Genomic DNA, 25,170 nt, shown 5'->3' with positions numbered 1-25,170 from the left:
TGCCAGGCCAGCCAGGGCTATACAGTGGAACTCTGTTTCAATAAACAAACATGTATTTGGGATAAAAAGTTATCTTAATTTCTTTCATGTTACATGCTGGGGAAAACTTTTATAACTATGCTAAAACCAGGCTGGTTGTGGTCACTCACAACCTATCATCTTTGCTCTTAGGAGGCCAAGACACGGGAACACTGTTGTGGGTGGGTATGAGACAAGCCTGGGCCACATGGTGAGTTCTATGACAGCCCGAGTGATACAGAGCTTGTTTCAAACAAAGGATAAAACAAAAAGTTGCCAGCATTTCCCTGGACTTGTCATAGACAGACACATCTACCAGCACACCACAGACCCAGTGTGGACCTTTGAGGACTGGTGCATTCCTAAGAAGCCTTTTCCTGAGGATCCAAGACTCTACTGTCAGTAATTAAGCTTTGAAATGAAACAAGTCCATTTCCCCAGAACTCTATGAAGCTCTGGGACAGGCCTAGACAGCAGACGTTTGTTCGGAAGTACTTATGCAGGGAAGAGACTGATCACACGTGAGTGAGAGCAGCAGGATGCCTGTTGTATAGCAACATCAGGGAAAAGTGAAGTTCCTTACTCCTGCTGATTGTGGAGAGTGACCTACATTGCAATATACTGCCTCTGTGGATGGAAAGGTAATGGCAAACTGCACAGCTGAAATACTAATTTATAGACAAAGTATAACGCCGGGCGTGGTGGCGCACGCCTTTAATCCCAGCACTTGGGAGAGGCAGGCGGATTGCTGTGAGTTCAGAGGCCAGCCTGGTCTACAAAGAGAGTCCAAGACAGCCAAGGCTACACAGAGAAACCCTGTCTCGAAAATCCAAAAAAGAAACAAGACAAAGTATAAATGCCTTCTCTGGGTAGCCCTGGCTACCCTTGAACTTACCATATAGACCTTGATGGCCTTCAACTCAGAGATCCATCTGCCACTGCCTCCCAAGTGCTAGAATTAAGGGCATGCACCACCACACTTGGCTTTTTGTTGTTGCTAATTTTTAAATTACATTTTTAGAAATAAATAAAAATGAAGATATTTTTCTGTATGTGTATGTGGTGGAGGTGCAGTCCCTACTGTGATGTGGTGAGTGCAGAAGTCAGAACCACTTTCAGGAGCCAGTTCTCTCTTCCCATTACGAGGGGCCCAGGATTGAATTTAAGTCATCATGGTGCTTGAAGTTATGTTCTCTATACAATCAATGCAAGATTATGTGTTACACTTCCTCATATAGTAAGATGTCTCTAATGTACTATTTAAGATATTAAATGTGACCTGTCATACCTGGAGATGCAGTGGATGCCAGCTTTTGTTTATCCTGTGTATTCTGAGAAGCAAGCATCACAGCGCCTATGTAAAGAGCTTGAGTCTGCAGCTGGGACTTCACAGTGCAGTTTAGTGAATTCGAAAGGCTAGAACCATAGGTCCACAAAACACAAAAGAATTTGAACAGCTGAAGAACATCTTGTAGATGTACCTAATCAAAAGAAAGCGAAACAAAGTGAAGTCTAGTACTTTCTCAGACAAGTTGTGCCACATCTTTTCATTAATGACACAGGAGAGAGTTAAGGACACACGCCATATTGAATCACTCTTTTAATACTTGGAACTTTAACCACTTAGGAAGGATGTCACTGAAGAATGAGATTCAAGAAGCCTTACTATAATTCTGCACTTAAGAAAATAATGAACAAAGAAAGACAGGGAGGGACATAACTAAAAACCAAGGCAAGAGTGGGACTGGGGTGCATCACTGAGAGCCCTTGAGGAGTAGCAATAGCAACAATGCTGACTGCCATGGAGAGAGAAGTCAGACACGGACAAGAGCACATTGCTTGCAGCACGAGTGCAATAAAACCCAGAGAGGTTTCACAAGAGACTCTATTTCCTGAATATCATCTTTGAACATTCAGCCAGTTTTCTCATCTATAAATGACTTTTCAAACACACACCGGCTGTTTTGATTCTTAAACACAATAGCCCATCAGCAGGGATGCTGCCTGGCCATGATTACTACACTGCTATAGAGGCTGTGTTTATCAGTACACACTCTTCATTGCTGCAAAACATACTGTATTAATAGAACTGCAGTAGTCAAGTAACCTACACTACCTACAGCAGAAGTGCCTATGAGGAGCGAGCCAGGTACCTTTATTATAAGCCTCATCAGAACCCTGAAATGCATGGTATCAGAAACCTCAAGCAGCATTTCAAAGAGGCCAATGAGCAAGTGCAGGTAGTGTCTGCTATCGCCATCCATCTGCTCAGGATTCCACCAGGTAGCACCTGTTGGGACATGTGACAAAGAGAAGCAATGGGTACACCTACGGAAGCATGCTGGGCAGCTTTTCATTCAAGTGAAGGTGAACTATGGAGTTAAGAACTCAGTGTTGCATTACATTTAAAAATTCATGACCATGCCTTACCTGTAGGAAAAGATTTTGGAGCCTTCAGTGCAAAAATAAAACATTTCAGGGAAAACACAAGTAAAACGGAGTCCTCCATAGCAACCCTCTGGGCACTGTGGAGCTGCTGTACATAGTGCACCCACAGCTCCTCTGGCAATCCTCTGTTCAACATCAATTCCAGGTGCCACTCTGAGGGGATTTCCTGAAACATCAACGGAAACAGAAACTAGTACATCCCGAAAGTCGCTCCAAACATGTGCTCTATCAGGAGACTGTCACAGAAGTGCACACTCCAGTAAGGAATCAACTAACGACTTCACACAGACTGTTGGGTGTGTGAACGGTCACGCTACCACAGCTGGAAAGACACAACCCTCAGAAAGGGCATTAACAGAGGAATGTCAAACAACCTGCTGCCAACACTGACTAAAACACAGTTGCTCTATACTGCTAGCACTGAGGACAAGTAAAGCTCCAGTTACTGCATCTCACAAAAGACAGGCAGACATTAAGAGGGGTTCATTTTGCGCCACTTTTTAAATAAAGTTCAGCTGGTGAGGTGGCATATGCCTTTAATCCTAGCACTCAGGAGGCAGAGGTAGGCCAATCTCTGTGAGTTCGAGGCCAGCTTCATCTACAAAATGAGCACAGGACAGGGCAGCCAGGGCCACAAGAGAAACCCCATCTCGAAAAACAAAAATAAATAAATAAATAAAGTATAAAGTTCACATTATTTTAGCTACAACCAGAATCTATAAAAGTCCTGAGAGTATATGTATATATGAGAAAGTATAACTCACTTAGCCAATTCTGTAATGACCAACCCTTTGAAGTTTAGAAAATAAACAAAAGAACAATATTGCAGCAAACAGCAGGTATTAAAATAATCTTATTATCGCAAAATGAGGCACTAGTTTTAAATGGAGATTTGACCTTTAGTAACACTGTCTGAGACAATAGTGGGCCAGAGACATCCAGACCAATTGGAGTATTTTAAATATCTAAATATTAAATATTCAGGATATTCTTTCAATCAACACTAGAACAAGTTCTGTTCAAGCACTAACTCTGGAAGTGAGTTTGTCTCTATCAGAGTAGTTATGAGTGAAACCTGGATGACGACCTGACGGAAACAGTGAGGAGCAGAGTCAGTTATGACATAACACATTCCAACCTTGGGACCTGTAATTTGAGTAACTTCCTGCAAAAGCATGCGATGCTCTGTGTGAAACCAACTGCTCCTCACTCCCCAGCTGGATGCTCAGCATTTGGGTTGCCGTTTTGTTATTTACTCAACATTCAACTTTCTGCAGACACTGTACCGCTTACCACAGCAGTGATGATGCTTTTGAGCTTCTTTATTTTTTTCTGCAATAAGCTGAACACCCTTATAGCAAACGGGAAGCAGGTTTCTCTGAAGGATGAACAGCAAGAGATGAGCACAGACACAATCACGTGAAACGCTACTTTCTGCTTCACATTGTAGGCCTCCTTTTCCCCAGCATGTATTAAGTCTTCCACCTTGAGAAATAAGCATATTCTGTTACTGGTTAGTCATGATCTTCACAGGACATGCTTTTCTACCTCAGGCCTATCTATGCATCACGCAGAAGGGAAGAAGACAAACAAATCCTTTTAAAAGGCAATAAACAGTTATTACAAGTAATTGTACAAACTTCTAGAAATTACAATCTACATAAATACATTTGACAAGTTAATGCTTTTAAACCATACACCTAAAAAATACAAACTGTAACAAAATCCAGTAAATCAGACACCTAACACCATTTTAGTTTACTATTTTCTTTTAATTTCACCTTACTAGGTTAATAACAAAAAGAACCTTTTAAAAGTAAATTAGGAAAAATGTAATATGAAGATTAAAAAGAACAAAGTATTTTCATTAGTCAAGAAACTGACATAAAATAGTGAAGACTTCAGACAATCTGTAGGATATGCTAAGTTAGCCACAGGTGGTTGTACAAACTGAGGCAGGAAGAACATGAATCCCAGGTCAGCTTGGGCTACACAAAACTACCTTTGTATTTGTTTAAAGCAAAACAGTGTTTAAGAATGAAACAACGACAAGGCAGAGAAGAAGTTCTGTAGAGCAGAAGTGGGTGCCTGTAAGCAAGAGGAGCGCTCAGAGGAGAGGCGGGCGGCACACCTACCAGCTTCAACAAAGACGAGTGGACTCCTGCACTCAAATTGCCGGCCAGCAACTGAACCATCTTCTGATTTCCTACGCCAATTATTCCTTTCAACTTTCTGTTTTTCATAACATTTTCAAGAGCTGTAAAAAAATTTGAATACAGGCAGCCCTGTATTACTGGCATCCACATAAAGAATTAGGTAAAAGTGACACATTTAGATAAAATTTTTACTAGTTCTCTTCAAAGGCTTGCCTTTTCTTTTTCTTTTTAATATAGTTCTGAATTTGTCTGAATCAAGCATGTCTTGGTAAAAAAAAATTTTTTTGTTGAGGAATGACATATACAACTGAAAACAGCAAAGACAGCCAAATTTTATCTGACTTGTTTTCTTTATAAAATAGAGATGTTGCCGGGCATGGTGGCACAGGCCTTTAATCCCAGGACTCAGGAGGCAGAGGCAGGCAGATGTCTGTGAGTTTGAGGCCAGGCTGGTCTACAAAGCGAGTCTAGGACAGCCAAGGCTCACAAGAGAAACTCTCAAAAACAAAAAACAAAAAACAAAACAAAAAAACCCACACCAAACAAAAAAGAGGTATGTATATTTTACCTAACAACCAACTTTCTCACCTTCTTTCCAGCCTCTTAATAGAGGATGCAGAGAGCAAATTCCTGATTTTGACAAATGTACAGCAATTTTCATGTCAAGAGACTCTATATTATCAGTAATAATGACCATAAAAGGCAGCAACTGGACAACCACCTGATTTGACAACTGGTCATTTTTACTCAGTATCTCTTCTTTAATTAGTATGTTTGCTGCTAACTCAAGCACCCTGTACCTGGAAGACAGGAAAGCACATTTGGTTCAGAGACATGTTAAAGACAAGTCAGCAGAACTCATTATTGCAATGTTCTACCTCAACTGGCAATAGCTTACCTGGTCTCCTAGACAAAAATACTGCTCAGAGAGCACCAAGACACAACCTCAGATCCGTGCCAATAAAGGAGTTATCTACCCAATAATTTTGTCCTGTCAAATATTTAAAAAAAAAAAAATCCTCCAACTGTATCAAAGAATACTTTGATACCTCAGCTCCATTAGACAGTAAAGATTTACTCATGCATGAAAAAAAAGGATACCCCGGGGCTGAAGAGATGCTCCGCAGGAAGAACACTGGCTCCTCCCCTGGAGGATCTGGATTCCCAGCACCCACATGGCAATTTAACAACCAGTGTTAACACCACTTCTGGAGAATCTGAGTCTTTTCTGGCCTCCACAGGCACTAGCATTTATGAGGTGCATACAAATATATGCAGACAAAACGCCCCTACACATCATATCACATAAATAAAGCAAGAAGCAGCTCCTTTCTGGGAAAGAGAGAGCCGGTTGTCACTAAGGGTTTGGCCCCTGGGAGATCAGCCATGCTCCATTGCATGGTCCTACACCCTCACTTATATGGGCAGCACAAATTGGACTTAGAGGGTTATAAAGGAAGGAGGTGAAACCACAAAATTGGGAGGTGAGAAGAAAGGTGGATTTAGGAGTTGGGGTAAATGTGATCAAAATACATTGTACCCATGTATGAAATTCTCAACCTCTCCTATATGATCAAATCTAAATGCTACTATGTATCAACAACTGACAGGACAAACAGAAAACTCCACAAGAATCCTCTCATATTCTCCAAACCTATCACTTTTTCCTGCAAAACAAAAGATAAGCAAACAAAAATGGTAGGAACTTAAAATGAAATGCTCACAGCTCATTATATACTTAATGTGTTACAAGCTTTTGAGCTTATTTATTTGCATTTATTCAATTAATCCTTTTAACTAATATATTAATTAATTAATTCTCTTACTTAAGAGAATTAGAAACTCCATCCTACGTCTCAAAATTTAGTATCATCTCTTTTTTTCTTTTTCTTTTCTGGGACAGTGTTTCTCTATTTTAGCTCTGGCTGTCTTGAAACTCAATCTGTAAACCAGGATGGCCTTGAAGTCAAGAGATCTGCCTGCCTGCCTCTGCCTCCTGAGTGTGGGAATTAAAGGCATACACCACTATGCCCAGCTCTAATATTATATCCTACGTTACATACTATTTTATTTTTTAGAAATTCAAGCATAAAATAGCATTCAAATACCAGAAAATCAAGTAGATGCCTTACAGTTCAAGAGAGTCCTCCACTGAGACCTGTTCTACCAGCACTGTGGAGACAGCTCATGGAGTCAAAGCAGTTTGCTCCATAGGCCTTGACAGCTGAATTCAATTCCCAGACCCATGGGAAGGTGAAAACAGAGAACTCACTCTATAAAATTGTCGTCTGACCTCCAAGTGTACGCAGTGGCATGTGCACACACATGTACAAAGACACACACACACACTAACAAATAATAAGAAACTTTAAAAAGCTGTTCTGCAATCATGTGTAAAAGGCGAATCACTAGGTTTTTAAAGTCATTAGTCAAAATGGGAGAGAAGCCGTGTGAACTTGATGAGAGCGTCACTGATTAACAAGAGCTTGGCCACAGGAGATGAGAACACATACCACCCCTTATTCTTTGAAAGGTCTGCTTTTTGAAAGAGATTCAGAAGATTTGAAACCGTCTCTTCTACACTGAAGTGTTGCTGAAAAATCTAAAAGGGGAAAAAAAAATCAGAAGTAGATATTTATTTGCCAAATATGTAAGGTGTTTCTAAATGAAATTGAAAAAATGGGATAAAGGGATTAATTATAAACATTTCTCCATAGAATTTCAGTAGAACTTTTTCTATAAGAACTTTTCTTTTCACTTACGAGAACAATTTCTCAAAAGTTGCATTCATGACCCAATTTGCCATGTCTTGGGACACCCGCTGTGACACAAAGCTCTTACAATATAAACACTCACAAAGCAGGTTCTTTTTTTGTAGTACTTCTTTATCCAACAAGCTGTGCAGTCTAGCTACTCCTCCAAGACTCATCACCAGACTTATGTCTACACTCAGTGAACTAACTTCCAAACAGTTTCCTGTCCAGAGCCAATGAGCACATGAGAAAAATAAGAGTATTTACAAACAAAATGTGCACATCCCTAGAACACATTTCCTCACCTCAAAAGCACTGAGAGCCGACAAAACAACGTCCAGATTATCATCGCCTAATCGGGTTAGAATAGCTTCTTTAATGAAAGTCTCATCAATGCCCTCCTAAACAAGAGAAAAGCAAATTAACTGCAACAAAGCTCATAGGCTTTCACACTGGAAGTGACACCTCAGAATACCAGCACAGAGACCAGGACCAGTTCTGCAAGCATAGCAAATCAGACTCAGGTCCAATAGGCCTTCTGGGATTGGTAACAGCTACAATGCTCTCCCAGTCTTGCTGAGCATACATACATTGTGTATATACAATCTAAATACCATCTCCTTTTTTTTTTTTTTTTTTTTTTTGGTTTTTCGAGACAGGGTTTCTCTGTGTAGTCTTGGCTGTCCTGGACTTGCTTTGTAGACCAGGCTGGCATCGAACTCACAGCGATCCACCTGCCTCTGCCTCCTGAGCGCTGGGATTAAAGGCATGTGCCACCACACCCCGCCTAAGGTTGATTGACCTTGCTAAGAGATAGCCCAGAGAGAGATGACGGGCCCTTGAGATAGGAGATAGCTCTGTGGGTGAAAGCCCTTGCTACCAAGCCTGGCAACTTGAGCTCAAACTCCCATACCGACATTGTGGCCTTCTTACCCACAAGGTTTCCTCTGACCTCTGTACAAGTACTTGTGTCTACATGCAGAGGCACAAAATAAATAAATAAATATAACTTTAAATATTAACTATAACCCTTAAAATGTAAAAACAAAACAACCCCCCCAAAAAAGTCAACTAGGCAGATTATTTTGAAAAAACTAAAAAAAGATAGTAAAGTTTGACTTATTTGCAATTATACACTATAAATCTTGATGGAAACTCCAACTTCTTATTCTAGAATGAGACTAGTCATTGTAAGGGGGGAAAATCAAAAGTAAAAGCTGTCTGACACAAACCTGTGATGTTTTCATGATACGCTTCAGGTGACCAATGGCCAGCAGTCTCACAGGAGCCAGTGGATGATTCAAACTGAGCATCAAAGAGGTGTCAGAATCTTCTAAAAACTGCAGATCCAACAGAGTAATTTACTTAAATGAGTAACATATAACGAAAAAACAAGAACAAAACACTCTACATTGCCCAATATATTGTGCAGCAACCATCTACATATAGACCCAGACATTTTTCTCTAGAAGACAGCATGAATTACAGTCAGGAAACATGCTTGCTGTGCGTGGTGTTCTGTGTACTTGTGCGCTTGGATGTGTGGGTTAAGTGAAAGCATTATGAAGTAACTCAGCACTGTCATGGGTGATAATTCCAAGTCAAAGTACTGAACGGGTACCTCACTGAGACAGAACACGGCCCAGCTAAATAACAAAGATGCTGCAACTGCCAAGAGCTTTGCTGACACATGGAAATCAGACCACAGCACTAAAACTAATAGCCTAGCTTCAGGGAAAAAAGTGCATTTCTCTTCATACTATTTGTTTCCAAGGCTAATTATAAGAACGTTTGCCTCAACCTATCAAATTTTTAGAATTTAGGCTTGAATCTCCTGTTATAATTCGTGCCCCAGAGGTCTACTTCTAGTAACTACACAAAGTGTATAAATTCTCAGCTTTTCTGAAGGTGTGCATTCAAAGAAAAAAGCAGGAAATTACTGTGTGGAGCTCTTCAAATAGCCACACCATCAATTCTTGTCTTAGTTGTGCTGGGGAAGAAAAACCCACCTGATACTTTCCTCCACTTGTAGAAAGAGAAATAAACTGGTGGAAAAGCTCCTGCTTTTTTAGGCCTGTAATTTCTTTCAGGTGTTCCTCCAATACAACATCCAATGCTCTTGGGTATCTAAGAAGGAATTACACTTCATTTAGTATTCTTGATAATGCTGTTAACCACATTCACCCACATGTACAACACACACGACATTTTAATTAATTAATTAATTATTATTTTTAAATTATTTTTTATTCTTTTATTTTTATTTTTTTCACACATGACATTTTAAAAGTTACTCAGAGTGAAACGTAATTTAACACATTCTATACATAAATGCTAATATTGATCAAGTCTGTCACTATGAAGACAATAAAAAAGTCTCTAGTTTAAAAAAAATTTATACTGTCCAGACCCTCCTTTTTTCTTTCAAGATATCTCATTCTAAATATACTGTTCCTTTCTGAAAAGGAAAATATAAGAAAAAGCATCTACAACCCATTGCTTTAAGACACAACCTGCAAGTTATTTCTCTCCAGACAGCTGATCAACACTGAAGATGACACCCACACACACTCAACTTACTTGCTTTCTAAAAGTCTGATGAGCGGAAGAAACTGCTTATTGAGCAAAGCCACTCCATTAGCATTGGTCTCCTCCTGGGAACTGTATGAAATATACTCTTCAAAAAGAAGGCTGCAAAAGAAAACGGAACACCAATCATGGAATCCTTTTACAGATCTCTAATCACACCTCCATAGGAAAGACATTATATTGATGAAAAAAACTAGGGTATAGGAAGCCTTCAAATTTGCCTGAGGTCAAATAAAACAGCAACAGAGGTCAAATGTGTAGTGACCCTTCCTGTGCCAGGAAGAACAGAGAGGGGCTTTACGTTTTAAAGGTCATTCTGATTCCGGACTGTAAACCAAGCCTCCCAGATTACAAATGAGGCACACCTACAAGCAGTTCCCTGCCTTCACCTAACGTAACAGCGAAAACATACTCAGGAGGACTGGCTTCCAAAACGACTACTTCAACTGAAGTGCTATTAACCAGATTTCCAACCCAGGTTTACTACAGCACCTGGACATTGTATTCTTCACATTGAACTGTCCATTAAACAGGAAATGAAAAGGGGAGACAGAACTGCCTTTCAGAGAAAAGGAGGAAATAATTTCCACTGCATACCCAACCTTAATAGTAAGATTCTAGGTGACATTTACTGAGTATCAGCTTTGATATGCTACTTCAGGTACTATGGCCCATTTATCCATTTATTAATAGAATTTAAACACTTGTAAACTTAGTTACAACTCAAATTTAGCTGGGCTCCTACCTTTTCATTTTCTTATATAAACATTAAAGACAATTAAGGGAAACTTACTTTTACATTTTACGCTGTCAGTTTTTATACCCTATACCGTAATTAGTGAAATGCTATCGACAGTGCAAAATACATTAAAAAGCATTCTAAAAAGTTCCTCATGAATCCTGAAGTGCACACTTAGCCATACACATGCAAGAGCAGAAGCATGTGGAAAACAACCTTACCTAGCCAGCAGGTGGTCCAGGTTGCTCGTCAGTGGTAGGTGCGTAAGTATGGCTTCTAAATGCTTCTTGTAGATCTGACCATCAATCCCTTCAGTGTCTTCTCCTTAATATGTAACACATGAAAACTAAGTTAGGGATATTCTTTTGGTCATGCTCACGATTAAAGTTACAGTGGAAAACTTTTCCAGTAATTACTTAAAAACATATATACTAATCTCCAGCTTTTTACCTGTCTTTCTTTTTAAGTTGTGTTTTTATATATGTATATGACTGGGTGCCTGCATTGAGCCCATGTGCACCAGATGTATGTAGGTGCCTGCAGAGGCCAGAGGGCACCAGACCCCCTGGAGTCATAGACAGCTATGAACTGCCCAATACGGTGCTACTAGGTACTTTACCTGGGGTCTGTACAAGACAGTAAGCATTCTTGACTACTGAGTCATCTCCCCAGGCCCCTCCTCTTATATTCAAAGGTATATTTTGTGTACCGAATAATTTACAAACCACTTCTGTATACATTATTCTCATTTACCTTTCGCCTGAAATTCTCCATACTTTTATAAGTATAGCCATGATACAGGTCTCAATAACAAAACAGAAGTGCAAAAATTATATATTGTTTCCCCAGATCACACTAAAAGTTAGTGAAGCTGGGCTATAACCTAGATCTCTGAGACAAGCTAAGCTTTCCTCCAATGCCTCCTGACTAAATCAAGGTTGCCATCTTCTAGGTTTTACTGAAATGAAAGCTTTAAGCTAAGACTGGGTTGTGCAAATCTTTTTTACATTCGACTCAACATAATTTTAGAGATGCTTTTTTTAGTATTCATCAGATTTAACATAATTTTGAGATGTTTTTGTTAGTATTCTCTAAGCAGCAATAGGACCAATTATTTACTTTCTTTTCTGGTTATCGAAGTAAAGGGAAATAGTACAAATTTATCATTTTCTTTCATAATTTGGATTTTTATGTATGAAATCTTTTTGGCTTACTTCCTGGCAGGCGGATATTTACTGTGAAGGAAACACTAGAGATCATTAATTATCTAGAAGGGAAGCAAAAGTTTATTTGGACAAACTCTTTTGTTCCAGCAGAGCCTATTTAAATAACAGAATCCTGAGAAATTTCTCAGAATGACAGGTTCTCCCTTCAGTGAGCCCACCAACAACCCTAAAGATTTTTCACTTCGAAGACAAGTTACACAGAAACAACTGAATTATAAGAACTTCTTAAACAGTTCTAAACTGTCCACCAAGTGCCAGTCCTACTTGAAGATCACTGGAACTTAGGAAGCTTTTAGACTCAAATGTAAGCCACAGACCTGCAATGTGCTGCACAACAGAGGCAACCAGATGGGGAAGCATGTAGCGCAGAAGAGGACTCACATCATAGCTTTCAGAGATGCTGTGAAGCAGTGCTATGAGATCTGGAACACTACACAAGTGAGGAAACGGCCTTTAAAGAAGCAAGCATACATAATACCAATAAATTAGACAAGTAGCAGTTTAAAAAGCAGTACATCTTACCAAAACTTCAACTCACTGGCCTCTAACTATACAATAATACATACTTTTTCCCAAGGGACTCTGGCTTCTGTCGCTGTAAGAGAATTATCAGGCAACCTAATCCATCCTTGACCTGAGAAGGAACCTTGGTCAGTGTTCTGATGAGCTGGGATGCCAGTGAGTTCACAAAGGTATCTTCCATCATTACTTTCACAGAAATTTGACAGATTATCATGTATGTGGCAGCTCTATAATCTGGTACAGATGATTTCAACCCCTAAATAGTTTTAAAATATAAGGAAAATGACAAAATATAGAATTATGTTTTTCTTTTTAAATACAACAGATTAGAAATGTCAATGCTTGCCCTGACTTAAATGTTAAACATAGTAAAACACATTTTGAAGTATCACATGGTTATGTACAATCCTTATGCTTCCATGGTTAAGATAAAAAAACAAACTATAAGACAGCTGTCACAGCATTCAGTGAGCAGAGGCAGGACAAACATGAGTTCAAAACCAGTGTGGCTCACACAGCAAAAAACAAAAACTAAGGCTGGCAAGATGTTTCAGTGGGTATGGGTACTTGGTATCATCCTCAGGGCTCACATGGTAAGAGAATAGAACAGGTTCACATGAGTTGTCCTCTGGTTTCTACACCAGCATACACATGCACAAACAAAGAAATGAAATGGCTAAGCCCTTGAAGCAAAATATGATTTTAAAAACACCAAACAAATAGATACACTGTAAAGTTTAAAAGGTCAATAAAATCTAATGTACAATGACTTCAGAAGTGGGATGAGACAAGTCTATAGGATGAGAAGGGAGGGACCTCAGAAAAGCCTAACTCAGACACACCAACAAGGGGCACAGCTCTGCTGTGAGCTCATGTCGTTGGAAGGGAGATGGCCATCTCATGACTCAGGAGAGTAAAAACTGTACTGTATTAAAGACAGAAGTATTCAGGGCCTAGAAGTGAAAGCAGAGGCTCTGTCAGGTGTCTGGAAAGACACCAGTGCTAAGAGACAGCCTGTGCTTAGAGGACAGTCTGCTCTCTTCCCTTTCCTGTAAGACAAAAATATGACTAAGAAATTACATCTAGGACACAGTGAGAGCTAATGTTTATCACTAGACACCTATTAAAGAACTGAAGACTTGTTAAACTAAAGATTGAATTTTATCAACCATTCAAAATAAACTATCAATTTAAAAACACTTATTTCTCCATGAAAATTTCAAAAGCAAGCCAATTCCTTTATGCATAAAATGATTCACTTGACCAACCTTTTGGATGTATGGGAACAGTTTAGCGACGACGCTGTCTGATAGGTTCTCAGCAGCCATTAGAGCAGACACAATGGTGGAAGCATAGAAGGCCAAGAGCACTCTTAACTGTGCTGAACTTCCCGGATAGTCAGCGAAAGCCTAAAACAGGGAACACAATGCACACGTAGGCTCTCCTGAAGTCTCTGGCTCCCTAAGTATCATATGCAACACTGAGCAAGAATGCCTGACCTAACATGCTTTCTATTTAATAATCACTGTAGCTGGAACTTGATAAGCAGTAGACTAACTTATTTTTTGTAGAAAACATCTTTGGTGAAGACTGACTCTCCATCTGTTCATGCACCCTAGAGCAGACCATTCAACATAGGGACTTCTTTCCAGTTCCACCAAATATGATTCCTTTCTCACAGCAAACAATCACTTTATGAATCCACACACTCATGGCTCACCTTCACAGATCTGGTCACTAGACTGCAAATAAAATCCATGAATCCAAGGTCTTTGTAGCAATGGGTGACCAAAGTTCCTCTAGCTAAAGGCACTCCAGACTGCTATTATTGATAAAAAGAACAAGCTATTAGAAACAAAGCTATTAGAGACAATCGCCAACTGACCTTGACCTCAAGTATCTATCTAGTACCATCTGTATATTGTGGCAGCTCATCAACACAGAAACTCTTAAGTAGAAAACATTCACCATGGGCCATTTATGTACATATTTAATCTCAATTCTGTAGCTCTCAATAGTTCTGGTTTTTGAGTAAACACGACATTGTTCTGTCTCTGCTTCACAAATCCTAAGAGGAGAAACAGACCCTGGCCAATCTATACTGCCAGTCCCACTACTGCTGCATATGATCTATAACTAAACATTAACAAAACAATTAAATGAAGACTGCAAGTAACCTTTAGTGGGAGACTGAGGTGATTTCTAGATAATGGCGAAGTCTGTGGAAGAGCAGGCGAAATGGTCTTGATGTTCTGAGCAGCGTGAGTGCTGAGAAAGGCAGCTTATCACAGGTTGCATGTTTTGAACTCCAGTTAGTCCAACTGATTTACATCCAGACTCTTAAATTTTCTTTTGAATCCAAAACTGGGGATTCCTTTGTCTGGTTCCTTCCAACTGCTAAGTTCACACCACCTGACATCAGCTCCTGATGCAAGCCCCTAGTCGGTTAAGTCTCCTTTCATCCTCTTCAGCTTTTCCCTCAGCCCCATGAGCAAGCTCCCGCCTATGATACACACCTACTTTCTTCCAATCTGTTACAGAGAGATCTTACTAGGCCTTCTCAGATAACCATCCTTTCCTTCCAAACACCTTATATAATTGTAACAATTTCCTGATGCTCTTCAAGTTATCCTCATCCCTTTAATTTGTGTAAATATTTTAAGAGTTCCATTCTCTCCATCTTCTAAAAAATTCCTTTGGTACCAAAATTACAAATGCAGAGTAGTACATACAGTGCAAAGAATAAGGTTCATACAGTAACTGTCCCCATTTAATTACAGGAACTTTAGCAAGTAGCTTAAATATTCTGAATCTGTCCTCACCTGTATAAAGAGTTTATGAGACTCCATGAAAGTACGATGAAAGACACCTAGACGAATGCTGGGCACTAACTAAATGCTAGACATCATTGATAAAAAGTTTCAGCAGGAAGCTAGGAAATTAATGGTATAGGTAATACTGGACTATCCCCAGGATCATTAAGGGATTTACTTTTCCCAAATTAAATTAAACGGAATCCCAAACTCCCCATTCCTTTCCTGCTCTGTTGCCTAGCTTCATTAACACCTGTCATTAGCTCCAGGTGCAGGCACATCTGTAAGTCTGAGGTCAGCTTGGTCTACATTGTGAGTTTTAGGCCAGACAGGGCTACACAGAGACCCTTTCTCAAAAAAAAGAAAGCTCATAAGCAGCTTTTGTAAAATGAGACCCTACCCCCAAAACAAAGCTAGTTAAGCAACTAAGGAGGAAAGGGGTAGATCTCTGTGAATTGAAGCTGCCACGGCTTCACAGTGAGACCCTGTTTCAAACCAAACCAAAACATAATACCTTACTCATGATTTATAATTATATACATCAATGAATATGTCATTTAACAATCTTACCTTAACAGGAGACAGCCAAAACCATTTGTGTTTTGGATTACTAATTTTTAGAAGCTGTATCACTCGCACAAATATCCGTGTTTCATGGTATGGCAGAACACAAGCAATGAGGCTATCTGGATTGTAAAGATGGATGTGGAACCTAGGGAGAATATAAAACAATTAAAATCTATACAAAATTCATAGGTCCTTGTTTTTTATGCGTTCTCTCTTCTTTTTCTTTTCTTTTGACATAGTTTCACTGTGTAGCCCTGCCTGGCATGGAACTTGCTATACAGACAAGACCAGGATGGCCTCAAACTTACAGAGATCCACCTGCCTCAGCTTCCCAAGAATGCATCAACATGCCTGGAAGGTACATGTTTCTAAAAGGTCCAAATCCTGTCTCAAAGAAGTACAAAGACCTATAATAAGTATCAATCACAGCAAGATAAAGAGTACTTAGATAATAAGCCATCTATTTGCATTGAAGATATTGAGCAATAACATTTTGAATATACAGTATAGCAGGCCATGGTGGCATACACCTTTAATCTCAGTGCTCAGGAGGCAGAGGCAGGAGGATCTCTGTGAGTTTGAGGCCAGCCTGGTCTACAAATTGAGTTAAGGGCAGCCGGAGTTAGTACACAGAGAAACCCTGTCTCAAAAAATGAAACAAAAATTATACTCTATTCATTTTCTTTCAAGTTTAACAAAACTGTGGGATCATAATAATTAAAGCACAGAAAGCTAACAGGCTAACAAGAAAACAATTGCTGGATTTACTTGTGCTCCAGTCACTTTTACAGATTTCCTAAGTACTATATTTCTAAAACCAAAACATTATTTTCCCAAGTGCTAGGACTAAAGGTATATGGCCCCAACCACCCAGTGAAAACCAAAAGATTAATAAAATCACATTAATTTCTTTAGATAGAAGAAAGAAAATGACAACCATATATAATTTGTATATGAACTTCAAAAGCTGTTTTATGCTAAGAATGTTAAGAAGGATTTATTATTTCTGTCAATTTTTTTCCCAATCTATATAATCTAGCTCTTTCAAGTGCTTTTCCTGACTCTCTCCTATTTTTTTACATGTACTTAAAAAAGATGTACTATGCATAGTGCCCACATGAGCCTGTGTGCCACATACATACACTTGCCCACAAAGGTCAGAGGGCACGGGATCCCCTGAAACCGGAGTTACAAATAGCTGTAAGCAGCCCCTAGTGTGAGAGCTGAGAACCCCAAGTAGGCCCTCTTCAAGAACAGTAGTCACTCTTTACCACTGAGCCATCTCTTTAGCCCCATGTGTACGTTCAGTAACAGCAGACCTGGTCTTTTATTAATTTTATACAGGCTTTAGTGTTAACTAAGATACTACTTGGATGAAGTTTTCCTCAACAAATCCTGGCATAGCTACCTCTCTGAATCTTGTGTAAACCTTTACTAAGATATTTAAAGTCAGCAATCAAGGACTACCTACAGATATTTTTATCACACTTACTGTTTGTGAATAAAAGTTACGTGAGGAAGGGCCAAGAAATGGCTCAGCCATTTAGGGAACTTGTTACTCTTGCAGAGGACAATGGTTTGGTTACTAGCACCCACAGCACTTAGTACAAGTCCTCGGATGTAAATGCTTAATACACATCATATTACTACTTAATTTGGGTTGATATTTTAAAGGATATTTTTAGTATCTAGTGTGGTAAGAAAGACATTTAATAGTTTTGCCCCATGTGAATGAATCTACAATGGCAAGCATATTAGCTCCTTAGAACTAATGAAGTTAAGTCTGGTCTGGTAGCACATTCTTATAATCATAAGACTGAGGCAGGAGCAAGAGTTTCAAAGCCTTAATCTCAGGACTTAGGAGGCAAAAGCAGGCAGATTTGTGAGTTTGAGGTCAGTCTGATCCAATCTACATAGAAAGACACTTTCTCAAAACCAAAACCAAAAAAGTTAAAAACCATTTTAAGCTAGGCAGTGGCAGCATACACCTCTAAAACCAGCACGTGGGAGGAAGAGGCAAGCAGATCTCCGGGTTTGAGGCCAGCCTGATTTACATAATGAGCTCCAGGGCAGCCAGGGCTATACAGAGAAACCGAGTCACAAGCCCACCCCACCCTCCCAAAAACCAAAAAACATCGAGTGGTCTCTATCCCCAGAGCAAAACTAGCCAAGGACGAAAGATGACAAACACCTTTAAACCGTGACACTGAGGAAGAAAGGGGCAGATTTCTGTGGAGTTTGAGGTCAGCCAGAGATACACAGTGATACTCAATCTCAAAAAAGAAACAAATCACAAAACCCCCCAAAAACCCTAAACACACTAAATAGGAACTAATAACATTTTACTCAAGATCAGCATGTTTACTATATGTTTACTTCACAATCTAGACATCATATTACCTTCTAAGTCAGCTAAAGTTAACAATACAGCTTTAACAAATGTTTCTAACTATTTAAGTTTTGAAAGGATTAACATAGTTCGCTACCTGTGAATCAACCACTCCAGACACTTCTGTGCTGGCTTAAGCAGGAAATAAGGAGACAAGTGAATGAGGAAGAGTGAAATGTTTTCATCCAGCTGTTTGTTCACTGCTTTGGTCTGAACACTCCGCTCCAAGGTTTTTGCTAGCTGGCTGAACAATGGTGCTTCAAACTGTTCAAAGGCAGGGTCAATTCCAAGAAGCTCCTCCAGGCCAGTGCATCCTAAGAAAAGAGTCACTTACAACTTCTTTGAAAGAAAACTCAACAGATATTCTAGTTTCCCTCAACACGGCCTGCCGGCCCCCACCCAAGTTCACGAATTTAATTTTAATGTGTAATGCACTCTCAAACACTGGCTTTAGTTGTTAAGACACAGGATAAATCTGACCCCACTTACTAGGAGAAAACAAAGTACTTCACGCCAAGGACTCTCTACCCCAACCTCTCTTTTTAATTCTTACTATAACTACATCCAGTTCTAGAAGACTCCTCACACCCCAGTCATTGTCTCAGTCGCTTTACTTTTCTTCCTTTTTACATATTAGTTGGTTTGTGAAAGTTCAGACACTATTGTTTATAAACAGAGACAACATTTAGTCAGAACGGTTTTCTCCCCCCTTAAACAAGATAAATCAAGTTCGACACTTCTCGGAAAGCAAACAGTGCAAAAGAGAAGAAAACACAGAAAAGGCCCCCAATATCACTGTTCCAGGAGCTTTGCTAAGTGAACGGGGGCTCACCGATGGCAAAGGCGGTGTCCCTGTCAATGGTGGCCGCTTCCTTGGGGTCAAACAACAGAGAGGCAACTTCATGTTTAGATAGGAGGCTGGGATCAGTTTGAGGGAGGGCGAGTCGCTGGAGTTGCTGGGCTAAGGACGTCATCTTGCTCAAGGGCGGGTGTCTGAAAACACCGGCTAAAAACAAACATCGTGAAAATTTTTTGCGAAACTTCAAGCGGTTTAGCTGATAGCAGCACAGGCTTCACGGAATGGCAACACCGCGCTCAGTACTTTCAGGACAGAGAAACCCGCTGTTCAGGCACACACCCGCCAAAGCTCAATCACTACAGCAACAGCATTAACTACACTTCGGCAGCGAGAGCTTTCCCCAAGCCGAGACCATGACCTCAAAACCCATCCTGGCCGCCCGTCCCAAACCACCGCCTCAACTAGCCGCGCCGTGCTCCCCTTCACCCTGAACTCACAATTATCGGCAGGATTCGACAGCAAATAAACTCCTCAGAGCAGCTCCCACATGGTTCTGGATCTGTCCCGGAACTCTGAAGCACGCCTCATAGGAACTTCCGGTTTCTCGGTACGGCAAGAGCAGAGGGACACGTTTGTAGGAAATGAGCTACAAAGCCCCGCCTCCCCGATACTAAATTCCACCAATTATTCGTGCCGGTCTTTTCTTTCTTTCTTTCTTTCTTTCTTTCTTTCTTTCTTTCTTTCTTTCTTTCTTTCTTTCTTTCTTTCTTTCTTTCTTTCTTTCTTTCTTTCTTTCTTCTTTCCTTTTCATTCATTTAATTTCTTTTTTCTTTCTTTCTTTTTTTTTTTTTTTTTTTTGGTTTTTCTAGACAAGGATTCTCTGAGTAGCCCTGGCTGTCCTAGAAGTCGCTCTGTAAACCAGGCTGGCCACGTTTAAATCCTCCTGCCAATGCCTCCCGAGTGCTAGGATTAAAGGCGTGCGTTAACACCGCCTGGCCACCTCCAGCTGGTCTTTTAATTCCCGCTCCCCCCCCCCCCCCCCCGCCTACCTCCCCCTCCACTCGCTTAACCCTAGAAGCTCCGCCTTCGGCTTGCGCACCTCTTTGAAGCTCCGCCTTCCAATCACTCCTCTTTCCAAGACCCTACTTTTATTCCACGCCTCTCTTTAGCAATTTATTAACTCACGTCCACAATCTCTTCCCCTTGTAATCGCCTTCTTTCTGGGGGGGGGGGGGGGGGGAAGCACGCCTATAAGTCCCGCCCCTTTCAGAGTGGCGCTCCTTTCGCTTTCTAGTTCTAAGGCTTGCAGCATTGGATTTCTGCTGTGTGCCCTTAGGCTTAGGTCTGGCATTCAGTCTTGGCGCGGGCCTTTTGGAGCTTTGAGATGTGTAGCACGGATGGTTCTTTCACGAGGTACTTAGCTAGCCTGCTAGGGGCTGAAGCGCCGGAAGCCGCGTGGCGGGGGGTACAGATCTCTGCACCACTCACCAGTTTGAGTTTGTCACATGCTACAGGAGGTGGAGACCAACCTGGGATGAGCTGCTGACCCCCGTGCAATCTGGTTGATCTGTAAGAATTGAACACTCGCGCCACACGTGATCACTTTTGCTTTTGTCTGCGTTTGTAGGGAGTGGCATTTTCCTAGTTCCTTTTTATTATTATTTGAAATATGAGGTTTTATTTTTTTTAATTGAAATACTTTTTCCAAGATGGGAAGTGGTGGGGTACTCTGAGGCCAGCCTTATCTATAGAGTGAGTTCCAGGACAGCTAGAGCTGCATAGAGAAACCCTGTCTCCAAAACAAAACAAAACAAGTTTTTTTTTTCTCTTCATATTTTGATTACTGTTTTCCCTCCCCAACTCTTCCCAGATCGTTCCCACTTTCCCACCCACCCAAATCCACACCTTCCTCCCCCAAATCCACACCTTTACCCCTCTTTATTATTAGAATATAAACAGGCATATAACAGCAAGAACAACAACAACAGGTAAAATAAAAACCAACAAATCAGAATAGGGAAAACAAAGAAAAAGAAGGAACAGAGCCAAAGAAAACAGTTCAAGAAATGCACATAGACACAGAGACACACCTGGCCACACATACAGAAGTCCTAGGAAACATAAAACCAGAGACCACATGATGTGTACAGAGGACCTGTAAGGTTAAGAAGACGAAACACGACAAATTCTGTTCTAACAAAGCATTACAAGAGCCTCCAGAAATGCTCTCAAGGTCATTTTGTGTTGGCCATCTACTGCTTGGGTGAGGGGCCTGGTCTTAGGAGTGGTTAGTGTAGTTAGACTCCATGGGAGAGAATTAGTTCTTCATTTGTGAGTGACAATCAATGGGAGACAGCTTCTGCGTTAGGGCCTGGGCTTGTGTTCTTCCTCTCTCAATGCTGCAGGCTCATCTCACTGAGACCTGTGCAGGCCCTGTGCCTGCTGCCAGAGTCTCTCCTCCTGGCTTTGGAAGGCCTTGTTCCCTTGCCAGCCTCCTTCCCACCTGGCTCTTACTATCTTTTAGCCTCCTCTTCCACAGGGATCCCTGAGGAGAGGGATTGCACGGATAAAACCTATTCAGGACTGAGTGAGATCTCTCACTCTCTACACATTGTCCAGCTATGGTGTCTGTATTTGTTCTCTTCTACTGCAGGAGGAAATTTCTCTGACGGTGTCTGAGCAAGAAGCCCTGATCTGTGAGTATAGCAGAATGTCTTTAGGAGCCATATATATATACATATATGAATATATAATGCACAATATATATGAGCAATAGTAGTTGATTTTCTCCTGGTTCTCTCTGGCCTATCTAGTCTCAGGTTCTTGGCCACTTGAGCACTGTCAGGCATAGGATCCATCTCATGGACTTTTAAAAATCCAATCAGATATTGGTTGTTTACTCCCACAAGCTGTGAGCCACAATTGCACCAGCACATCTTGCAGGCAGGTCACCATTATAGGTCAAAGGCTTTGTAGCTGGGTTGGCGTTTACCTTTCTTCTCTGGTAGCATGCAGAGTGACTTCCAGTACCATGAATACTAGGCAGTAGGGGTGAGGCTCTAAGTAGACACCACTCTACGTCTTCGTGTTCCATGAATTGTGTCGGTGCTGTCTTCAGCAATAGGGCCTTACCTTCAGTTTGTGGAGCGCAACCCACAGCTTTGACAATAGCCAGGGTTGTTTGGGGCTTCCTATCAGCCCCTTTGGCCACCAACTTGATTAGATGTAACTCATTCCTGGAACTGAAGACTTCACTTGGTGATGACAGATGTCCAGCTGGGGCTTCATCTCTACCACACCCGGCTTTCAGACTGTTTTGAAACTAACTGACAGGGAACAATGAGTTGGAAAAAGTACTTTAAATGGGAAAATAACATAATGTTTCATATTTCAAAATATAATAGTATTAGAAGCAATAGATTGGCTGGGTATGGTGGCACACGTCTGTAATTCCAGCACTCAGGGAGGCAGAGGCAGGTGGTTCTCTGTGAGTTTGAGGCCAGCCTGGTCTACAAAACAAGTCCAGGACAGCCAAGGCTACACAGAGAGACCCGGTCTGGAAAAAACCAAAGAGGAGGAGGAGGGGGGGGGGAGGAAGAGGAGGAGGGGGAGGAAGAGGAAGAGTGGAAGAGGAGGAAATAGGTAAAACAAGATCTTAGCAATAAAACCCAGGGATGTCAGGTTTTTTTTTTTTTTTTGTTTGTTTTTTTGGGATATCAGTTTTGATAGCACTGATCAGGTTATTATGGGAATTTCTTTCTTTTTTCTTCCTTCTTCCTTCTTCCTTCTTCTTCTCCTCCTCCTCCTCCTTCTTCTTCTTCTTGTTTTTCAAGACAGGGTCTCACCATGTATCTGTGTAGCCTTGGTTGTCCTGGACTTGCTTTGAGGATCACACTGGCCTTGAACTCACAGAGATCCACCTGCCTCTGCCTCCGAGTGCTGGGATTAAAGGTGTGCAGCACCAGGCCCGGCCATATAGAAATTTCTTTTTCTTTTTCTTTTTTTGTTTTTTTTTCGGGGGGGTTTCTTTTCGTTTTTCAAGACAGGGTTTCTCTGTGTAGCCTTGTCTGTCATACACCATGCTGGCCTCGAACTCACAGTGATCAACTTGCCTCTGCCTCCTGAGTGCTGGGATTAAAGGCGTGCCCTACCACACCCAACTTAAAATAAATATTTTAAGTTTTGAATTTGTTTTATTTTTACGAAAAAGATTTGGAAGCTTGTTGGTGGTGGTACATGCCTTTAGCCCCAGCACTAGGGAGGCAGAAGCAGGTGGATCTTGTGAGTTCAAGGCCAGCCTGGTCTATAAGCTGAGTTCCAGGACAGCCAGGGCTACACAGAGAAACCCCCTCTAGAAAAAAAAAAAAAAACCGAAAAAAACGAAAGAAAAGGAAAAATAAAGGAAAGATGGAAGGAATGAGGAAATATAGAAAGTAAGTGGGGGGGGGGGCGGCGGAGGGAGAAAGGAAGGAAGAGAGAAAGTAACAAAAAGATTTGGAAATACACAATAGCGAGAAGAGCTTATTATACCTCTAGTGACCAGCAGGTGGCACTAAAGCACCTTTTCCTCGCCTTCCAGTGGTCAGTAGAATTCCCTAGGCGCCCGTTTGAAAGCAGTGGCTTTCAAATTTGAAATGTATATATTGTTGCCTAAATATTGATTCATTAACCCTACACATGTTGTAAAGTGTACAAAAAAACCCCAGTGCTCAAATGTCATTTAGGGAGCTACAGAATTTAAAAATGTTTAGCACTTTTTAGCTATTGAGAAGTTCAGTTATCTGCTTAATAAACCCATTAGATTAGAGCTGTGGGTAGCCCAGGTTCCTTCTCTTCTCTCTGCCTCATGCTTATTTTTTTGTTGAATATTTGCCACTGCAGATATTGATTAATTGAAAAATACTAGTACTTGGGGCTGGAGAGATGGCTCAGTGGTTAAGAGCTCTTCCAGAGGTCCTGAGTTCAATTCCCAGAACCCACATGGTGGCTTACAACCATATATAATGTGATCTAATGCCCCTTTCTGGCCTCCAGGTGTACAGGCAGGCAGATCACTGTATACATAATAAATAAATTAATAAATCTTAAAAAAGAAAAGAAAAATACCAGTACTGACATAAGTCTCAGAACTGGCATCTAAGGATAATAAATGGTTTTTAACGATATCTATATTCCATATTATTAAAAGTTAAATACAGGGGCTGAGGAGATGGCTTGGTAAGAATGCTTACTGTGCATGTATGAAGATTTGAGTCTAAATTCCCAGGGTCTATGTTAAAAAATAAACAACAAAACAAATGCTGGGAGTGACAGCTGGTTGTGGTGGTATACAACTTTAATCCCAACACTCAGGAGGCAAAGGCAGGTAGATCTCTGTGAGTTCAAGTTCAGCCTGGTCTACAGAGTGAGTCTAGGAAAGCCAAGACAACACAGGGAAACCCTGTCTCAAAAAAACTAACAAAACAAAACAAAACAAAAACTAAAAAAAAAGGAATGGCTTTGCATGCTTATAACCCAGGACAGAGTCAGTGGAGACAGGATATCACTGGGACTTGCCGATGGCCAGCCTAGCTCCAGATTCAGTGAGAGACCCTGTCTCAAGGGGATATCACACACACACACACACACACACACACACACACACACACACACACACTCATTCACTCACTCACAAACATTCACACTAAATAAGTGTGAAAGATACGCATCTTACGTACATACCGTGTAAAGTAGCATTTAACTAGCTGGGCAGTGGTAACACACATCTTTAATCCCAACACTAGGGAAGCAAAGGCAGGCAGATCTCTGTGAGTTTGAGGCCAGCCTAGTCTACAGAGTAAATTCTAGGACATCTGGAGCTATACAGAAAAACTCTGTCACCAAAAAAAGAAAAAAAGAAAGAAAACATTAAGATAATGAAGTGTATAGAGTAATATTTATTAACTATTTAATATTTAATGTAATATTATTCAAAGTAACATTGCTTGTTCCTGACAAAGACTTATTTTAACACATTTCCAATAACACTACCGCCCTTTAGGCATTACCATCCTTTAGGAAGCAATTTGGAAACATGTGTCTGCAACCTGCTATATGTGCATTCCAGTTAATGCACTAATTCTATTCTGGAAGTCTTTAATAAGTCAACATT

The 25,170-nt window shown here is 40.7% G+C and overlaps 1 protein-coding gene across 1 annotated transcript in view; it reads right to left on the bottom strand.

Moving 5' to 3' along the window:
* Heatr1 (HEAT repeat containing 1) overlaps window positions 1–19,715 on the bottom strand; it is a 40,777-nt gene extending 21,062 nt beyond the window's left edge. The window contains exons 1-20 of the mRNA XM_051167721.1: window positions 19,517–19,715; window positions 19,053–19,226; window positions 18,318–18,534; window positions 15,835–15,976; window positions 14,172–14,273; window positions 13,720–13,860; window positions 12,496–12,707; window positions 12,247–12,380; window positions 10,925–11,027; window positions 9,956–10,066; window positions 9,385–9,502; window positions 8,608–8,715; window positions 7,681–7,776; window positions 7,136–7,224; window positions 5,211–5,422; window positions 4,602–4,723; window positions 3,760–3,951; window positions 2,449–2,632; window positions 2,172–2,308; window positions 1,307–1,499 (exon numbers count right to left, since the gene is read on the bottom strand). Coding sequence (XP_051023678.1) covers window positions 1,307–1,499; window positions 2,172–2,308; window positions 2,449–2,632; window positions 3,760–3,951; window positions 4,602–4,723; window positions 5,211–5,422; window positions 7,136–7,224; window positions 7,681–7,776; window positions 8,608–8,715; window positions 9,385–9,502; window positions 9,956–10,066; window positions 10,925–11,027; window positions 12,247–12,380; window positions 12,496–12,707; window positions 13,720–13,860; window positions 14,172–14,273; window positions 15,835–15,976; window positions 18,318–18,534; window positions 19,053–19,194 — 2,755 coding nt within the window. The 5' untranslated portion in view covers window positions 19,195–19,226; window positions 19,517–19,715. The remainder of the gene's footprint in view (window positions 1–1,306; window positions 1,500–2,171; window positions 2,309–2,448; window positions 2,633–3,759; window positions 3,952–4,601; window positions 4,724–5,210; window positions 5,423–7,135; window positions 7,225–7,680; window positions 7,777–8,607; window positions 8,716–9,384; window positions 9,503–9,955; window positions 10,067–10,924; window positions 11,028–12,246; window positions 12,381–12,495; window positions 12,708–13,719; window positions 13,861–14,171; window positions 14,274–15,834; window positions 15,977–18,317; window positions 18,535–19,052; window positions 19,227–19,516) is intronic.
* Between the last annotated feature and the right edge of the window lie 5,455 nt (window positions 19,716–25,170).

The sequence above is a fragment of the Acomys russatus genome, chromosome 3 (genome assembly GCF_903995435.1).
Source record: "Acomys russatus chromosome 3, mAcoRus1.1, whole genome shotgun sequence".
Lineage (NCBI taxonomy): Eukaryota > Metazoa > Chordata > Mammalia > Rodentia > Muridae > Acomys > Acomys russatus.
This window is presented reverse-complemented; position numbering and strand designations above follow the sequence as displayed.